Source organism: Myxine glutinosa, chromosome 2 (assembly GCF_964187855.1).
Source record: "Myxine glutinosa chromosome 2, kmMyxGlut1.1, whole genome shotgun sequence".
Classification (NCBI taxonomy): Eukaryota; Metazoa; Chordata; class Myxini; order Myxiniformes; family Myxinidae; genus Myxine; species Myxine glutinosa.
Genome location: NC_136262.1, coordinates 106,150,299 through 106,158,079, shown reverse-complemented (window position 1 = coordinate 106,158,079; position 7,781 = coordinate 106,150,299). Strand labels below are relative to the sequence as shown.

Sequence of the window (7,781 nt, the reverse complement as noted above, 5' to 3'; positions counted from 1 at the left end):
GAACATTGTGTGGTCAGCAATGAAGACGAGAGTCTGAATTACATGTATGCAAAAGACCTTGTGAACCAGTGAAGCAAATACACGGGTAAGCATGAATTAAATCTAGGGCATGATATAATTTCCATGATGTTTACCTCTACACTCAATGGTGGAAGGAGGTAATGTTTTGATCCCAGCTTGTCTGTATGTCTGTTTGTCTGTTAGTCCACAAAATTCCAGACAAAGCTTGTAGTAGTGGTAGTTGTAGTGGTAGTGGTGATAACAGAAATTGTTATATAGAACTGAACTTATATTATTATTATATGCAGAAAATAACTTCATTTATATATGCCCTGCAGTGGACAGGTTAATTGGTTTATGCACTGAAGGGGTCACCCTGGTGTGCACTGCTGTGTTCTGCCTCACTGAGTTGTTCAGGTATGATGTACTCAGCACAAGCTTCCGGTCGGCCCGGAGGTGGGGGTGCGGGGCCTGTCACGGAACGTCAAAACAAACGGCCTGCCGGGGCCGCCCAAAAGTCGGGCGTGAGGGGCGCGTCCACTAATGGAACGCCTCTCGCTTCCCAGATCGAGGGCCACGTGGTCAGGAGAACCTCGTCCCTTCCGGTCACACTTTGCCTATCGGCCGGCCTCGAAGACCGAAATTGTGACGGTGTCACCCGAAAAATTTTAAATTACGAAATTTGAAAAAATTTGAAAAAAAAAATTACGGAATTTCAAGTGGCCCAATATCTGAAAATGTTCGCAACATATTAATGTACATTTGTGCCAAATTTGGTGCTTGTTTCACAAAATGCACAATTCTTTTGAATATTTGGGCTAAGCCGCCCCACTATTAAGTGATAGGGCTAAAGCCGATATATAGCACAATATTTCAAAAAGTTATGAAAAGATTCAGACGAAACTTGGTGGATGAGTTGGGTAAGTGACAAGAACAAGCCGATTCGATTTTGATTGAGGTCGAATCCAGATATGGCCGATCAGTGGAATACAAAACGTAAACTGTTCAGCCTGGCGGGGGTATGCGCTCTACCGAGTGCTGTTCTAGTTTCGTATGCAACCGATGGCTGCTTGTTGCATCATTTTCTGGAAGCGCTGAACGTGGCAAAACAACCATTTTGATTTTTGATTTTACATCAATTTGACATTTGATAAAACAACCAACTCGTAATATCAGCCAATTGGTAGCATTTGAAATTCTGCCTTATAATGAAAACAAATGGATTTTGTTTTCCCAAAAAGCAGGACATCAAGACTAAAAACTTAATGCCTTCGTCTGGGAACCATAATACCAATGTGATGTAAAATCCACCATTGTGATAACCATTCCAGTGTAATAACTGGAAAGGCCATCAGCTATTTTCACTGTTATGCCAGTTGAAACATTTGTATCATTAAAGCTTTATTTGTGGCTTGGGACTTGGTGGAGGAATGAAAGAAGCAAAAAATACTTTCCACCATCAGCCATAACATTCTATGTGTGGAACAGTTTAGGTTTCTGAGCTTTACTTGAAAAAGTAAAATCACTTTACAGAGAATATAAAGGGTTGACTGGATGGCCTAGAGTAGAGGGATGCACACTTACATCTCAGCTGTCGAGCCTGGGTTCGAATCCCAAACCAGCTATAAACCGTCATCCTGGTGTTTCATCAATGTGTGTGTCGTTCCTAGGATGGATGGTGAATGGACGTTCCATCCTGCAGCATAAGATGGTGGACGTTAAATATCCCACGGTGTCTTTCTGGAAGAGCAGGCAAGCTATCGCTGGCAACCTGAACAAGTTACAAGTCCCTGCCCTGACCAGCAGAGGGCACTGCATACAGCCATGCCCTCAGCCAATGATGCTACCCCGCAGCCTTGTGCTGCATACAAACGAAGAAGAAGATAAAGTAGTAAATCTTTTACATCGCAAATAATTGTGGGAAGGCAGTTTATAAGAATTGTGGGACGACATTTGTATTAACTACAACGTAAATTATAATTGTTGCGAAAGTATTGTTGTGAATTTTGGGGTAGTGATATATATATATATATATATATATATATGTATATATATATATATATATATATATATATATATATATATATATATATATATATATATATATATATATATATAGATTTAGGTAGATCTGCATAGGTATTATGCTCTGGCTGTCGTGATAGGGAATACCACATGTAATAAGTTCTGTCTAGGCGGTTTGTTCGTGTAAGTGTATCTTTGTGATCATACAAGGATGGTCGTTGTGTTAGAGTAGGGATTATGTTAATTCCCCTGTGTGTCAAACCTGTGATCATTCCATTGTCCCATATGGCAACGCACCTCAACACTAGTTAGGAATCCATCCCCATTAGCGCATACACTGATAAAATTCCCCTCAAGAAAACTTACCGGAAGAACAGACAGGAAGCGCCCATGCATTACCCCGACTTGGAGACAAACATTGCTCGGGCAGGTTGAGGCCACGCCCACCTCGCGATGGATTGGTCAAAGGGTTTGATGGGGAGATCACATCACTGGAAGGGAGGGCCAATCGGCACGCAGCTGAAGCTCAGAGACAATAAGGAGCCAGAGATTGGCCAAGAGGGATCAATAAAAGTGAGGAGAGACCGACATTTTCTCTCCCCCTTTGTGCTCTCGGTTTGGACTGCTCGCTTGTGCTTGGACCTTCTACCTGCCCTGGACTTCCCTTACGTTCCACTGGATTGTCTTGCCTTCGGACTTTGGTGGAGAGACGGTTGAGCGAGCACGAAGAGTTGCGTTCTCAGTGCGAGCGTCGGGACCAGCGCGGCTTGTCACTGCAGCGTGGAGAGGCAGGGGCGAGGCTTGCTGCTCTGCAGCGTACGCGGGCCTAGCAGCGCGCAAACAAGGGCGCGTCGAGGCCTTTCCGCCAACCGGAGACGCGTTGGACGACTGCTCTCGGAGCCTGACGATCCCTGGCAATCCCTGACACTGCAGACAGAGATAAGCCGCACCACACAAACACAACGGTTCCTTTCATTTATATCCTCCCTTATCTGTCGTTTAAGTCGGGTGTGGAGACGTCCCAATTTAGAACATCTATTTATCAAGATGTTTCCTTGTCCCGGCATTCCGTTTAATAAATATTATTTTTGGGGTCTCACTAAAATCCGAAATGGAGCGAAATGGACCTCAAAATCCGAAATGGAGCGAAATGGACCTCAAAATCCGAAATGGAGCGAAATGGACCTCAAAATAACCAATAACTTCCCCATAGCCTACACTTTTCATTTCATTTCATACACAACATATTAAACCAACCTCAATAACATCCGAAATGGATGGTGATTCAGTAGTAAAATTAAATGTTAAAATACTGATCTAAAACAGGTGAGGAATGAATAAAATGTAATGTTAATTAAGTAACCCTAACAACCCTAACCCTAACCCTAACCCTAACAACCCCAACCCGAACCCTAACAACCCTAACCCTAACAACCCTAACCCTAACAACCCTAACCCTAACCCTAACCCTAATCCATTTCGGATGATTTTGAAGGTCCATTTCGCTCCATTTCGGATTTTGAGTCCATTTCGGATGATTTTGAAGGTCCATTTCGCTCCATTTCGGATTTTGAGTCCATTTCGGATTTTAGTGAGACCGTTATTTTTGTACATTTTACATCCGTCTCGGGTTGAGTTGATTTGCAAGGTGAAGACGCCTGTGCGGGGCCCGTACAGGTGAGTCGGTATTCTTCTTACTGCTCGTGTATCATCCGCCATCAATTGAATAACGCCTTCATTAACGCTCGTTTCCATCCGTGGCTTACTCTCGGTCTTAACTGAGAGCAGTCCACATGATAGTATTCACAAAATGCATCAAAATCCATTGTTAAAGCATAATGGAATCATAAAGTACACTATTTTCCAAGATGTATTCTCTGCCATATATGTTTATTATGTACGCAGACATGGCAGAATCTTCTTTTTCCTTAGACCAAGATGCCCCGCTCCCTCCCTCTTCCTTCTATAGTGGTGGTGGAGGGGTGGTTGTACCAGCAGCATGCAAAATGTTCACAAAGTTGTCTTGTGTCCATGGTCAATGTCGATAAAATAAAGATCCAATTAGTTTTCCAACTGTTCCAAAGCTTGCTTTGTTATAAGGAAATTGCACGTTGAAGTTGATATTATAAAGTGTCAGGGATGAGATTAATGGTAAGAATGTGTGTAAAAGCAAAATGAAAAACCTGGTGGGTTTAATATCGAGTAGATAAACTGCCACCACGAGAATTCCTCCACGTCAACCTGGAGATGAATCTTCGTAAGGCATTAAAAAACATGATGGCATCCCCCCAAAATGAGAATTGACATTTCAGAAATAAAACACGTTTGAAAAGCAGAATTAACTAGAACATCACCCGATAGACAGCATACCTCCACCAGGCTGGACAGGTTACGTTTTGTATCCACTGATAGGTCGGGTCTGGATTCGGACCTGAACCAAAATGTAATCTGCTTGGTATTGTCGCCTAACCACCCATTCACCAAGTTTTGTCACAACTCGTCCACAACTTTTTGAGATATCATGCTAGATATCATTTTTGTGGTAATAACCATTCATCAGTGTAATACCTCATCCTTCCATTCTGGATGTTGAGCTGGCAGGGTTTTATGGTACTCTGATCTTGATTGATCAAGAAAACATATTGTGAATATTCGAAAATAGTCTTCTTCCACATTTTTCTTTACAGAAGTAATCCCACAGCCTCCAGAAATAATTGATCTTGTGAAATACTATACAAGTTGCATCCAAAAGGGTAGCAGGTCTGAGCGATAAAGGGAATGGATGGATCAAGGTGAGTGATAAGTTAAGGTTTGCAGAGTGGAGACTGAGCAAGTAAGCTCTACCTTTGGTGGGGCCTGCTTGAGGGCAACGATTGAGGCATTGCCTATAGACGAGGGCATTTAAATATCCTTTAAATTAAATATCTTTCCTTTCTTTACCATTTTTTCTTGTCTCATCTGGTTTGTGAAGCTGTAAGGACATTTTTCACATTCACTTGGATTTGTTATGCCACACCAATTAACTACCATTAATTGGTAGGTAGTTTGCTTGTTAGTTTGCTTTGCCTTTGAGACGTCTCCTCATTGATTTGTTCACATCATTACCGACCAGTATATTCATTTAGTTGTGCTTTAGCGAAGGTTTTATTGGTTGTTAAATCATAACAACAACAATAAGAACAACCAAGGGGAAAGACAAAAGGACAGTATTGAGAATCGATATACGCAGTGAAGTAGGAATCGGGGGTCTTCTGTATGAGAACCTGGGCAGGTTCAGCAACTCATCTATTCCCTGACCACGAAGGACCAACTTCAACCCGCTGTGCGATGGTCTGTAGGGATTTTAGCTTCACTTCTTATATCATACCCTGTGAGGTATTCTTCTCTGAACTCCTTCTATGCGTGGAACCTACCTGTTGGACATTGCACTGCCGTTATCTTTTGTTATCGAAATATATAATCTCCCATTTTTAGCTCTTTCAACCAGCGTGAGAATAAAAGGCTTCCCTTTTTATTTTATTTTTATCGTGGTATTTTATTACCACGGGTTTCTGCTAGTTTATATATATTGAGCAATATATAGGAATCGTAAACAAATATTTATTTCTGAAGACAGTTTGAACACAGAATATGAATGAACATGATATGAATAAAATTTCGGAATGTATTTTTTTCGTTGCAACTTAAATGACATGTTAAGATAGAAAGCATGTCAAATATTGTCTACAAGATGTGTATGTATATAAACCATATATTAGATGCATATCTGTTATATCTACATGTGCATGTACATTTTGTCCAACAGCATGAATATTTGGACTATTAGGATATTATAGAAGCATGCACCATGTGCTCTTTTGAAGTCGGAGAGAAAAAAAGAATACAAATTATAATCAATGGGATATTATTGTGGAAAAGCATAATCAAATTGACTTGTGTTATAGATATGCTAAAACAGCAGTTGAGGAAGCTTCAGTGTTGAATTGCTTACAATATCAGATACATTAAACTCGCCTTTTCTTATTTTATAATGAGCATGGCCTAACAATGTCCAATTATGATGTCGACAAGAAGGAACAACAATTTGTAAACTGCTTTTCCATACAGTCAAAGCACGGTCACACGTTTAATTCTACTTCACTGTTTACTTCATCTCCACATATGTAATGGTTCGTTGGATGTGACTGCATGTTAAGTGTAGTTCTGAAACCACATCGATAAAAACATTCAAAAACTAGAACGGCACTCGGTTGAGCACATACCTCCGCCAGGCTGAACAGTTTATGTTTTGTATCCCACTGATGAGCCGGAGCTGGATTCGGACCTGAACCAAAATCTAATCGGCTTGTTCTTGTCACCTAACCAACTTGTCCACTAAGTTTCGTCAGAACTCGTCCATAACTTTTTAAAATATCATGTTATATATCGCTTTTCACGCGATCTCTCAACGGTGAAGAATCACTTAAAAATTAAATAATCTTCGTATCCGAATCCATATTCAGATCTTCACCAAAATCGAATGGATTCGTCCTTGTCACACGCACAACCTCTCCACCAAGTTTCATCCAAATCCGTCCACAACTTTTTGAGCTTTCCTGCTATGTATAGTTTTTGGCCCCATCTCCCAATGGTGAAGAATCATTTTTTAAATTCTAGTAGCCGGATCCGAATCAGGATCTTGACTAAAATCTAATAATTTCGTCCTTGTCACATACGCTACCACTCTGCCAAATTTCGTCCGAATCCGTCCACAACTTTTGAGATAAGTTGTTCACAGATTAAACAGACAGACAGGGGTGAAAACAAAACCTTCATCCACGAGGTGGAGACAGGTGGAGGTAACAAACCAAAACAAAAGCTGGCCCGGTAAGAACCTTAAGTACTGGGGGTCTGTCTGGTTGTGCGAAGAAGTTTTAGTTTTAGATAGGAGAATTGCGATTGGTTCAGCATCAGTGCTCCGCAGCACGTCAAATGAAGGACTTACCGCATTTGTTACCCAGCAAACGAGATGTCAAAAAGAGCATTGAGGAACCATACATACTTCCTGGTTGTGACTCAAAGATGGGACAGACATAGATCATAGATCAGGGAAATGTGACGGATCTTCTACAAAGTCAGATGGGATGGAGAAAAGTGAAGCAGGAAAGCCAGACATCCGGCGGAATTCATTGAAGGTGACGGTGGCAGAGACGGTGGGGAAAACGGGGACATCTGACGAGAAAACAAACAGCTTCGTGTAACAGATCATGAGAGCGTCAATGTGGTATTCAAAAGGTTACACGTTGAAATATTACTTTTAAGACATTATGATGAAAGTTTGGATTAAGAATAAGTTAGATAAAAATAATAATCAGTTTAGACACTTTATAGAAATTAAAAGTAAGAAGTAAAAGTAACAAAGAACTGATCTCGGTTTAAAACTCGAATGAAAAACGAACATTTCAAGTATTCGCAATACAGGGAAAAGAAGAAGAAAAAGACATAAAATGTCATAGCCCCCGCTGTGGTTTTAGTAATTTTGCTGTGCGGAGTTAAATGCTGTCAGTCGGCCATTTGTGGTCGGAAGACAAAATAAAATATTCTGCATATATGTATACTCATGTATTGTCCTTATGCCAAGTTTGAAGAAAATAGGTTCACGCATGTTCGAGAAATTGATGGGGACACGTTTAAGTAGCAAAATGTCTGCCAGTCAGCCATCTTGAATTTGATCTAAAAAAAAAAATGAGGTGCATTTGAATGAAAATGAATGAGTG

General features: G+C 40.8%; 1 protein-coding gene across 3 annotated transcripts in view; it reads right to left on the bottom strand.

Moving 5' to 3' along the window:
• Positions 1-5,605: 5,605 nt before the first annotated feature.
• LOC137421456 (ankyrin repeat domain-containing protein 13C) overlaps positions 5,606-7,781 on the bottom strand; it is an 89,853-nt gene continuing 87,677 nt past the window's right edge. For 2 of the 3 annotated variants that reach the window (XM_068107551.2, XM_068107552.2), the window contains one exon: positions 5,606-7,236. In XM_068107551.2, coding sequence (XP_067963652.1) covers positions 7,103-7,236 — 134 coding nt within the window. In that variant the 3' untranslated portion in view covers positions 5,606-7,102. The remainder of the gene's footprint in view (positions 7,237-7,781) is intronic. The other variant, XM_068107554.2, reaches the window with a different exon arrangement.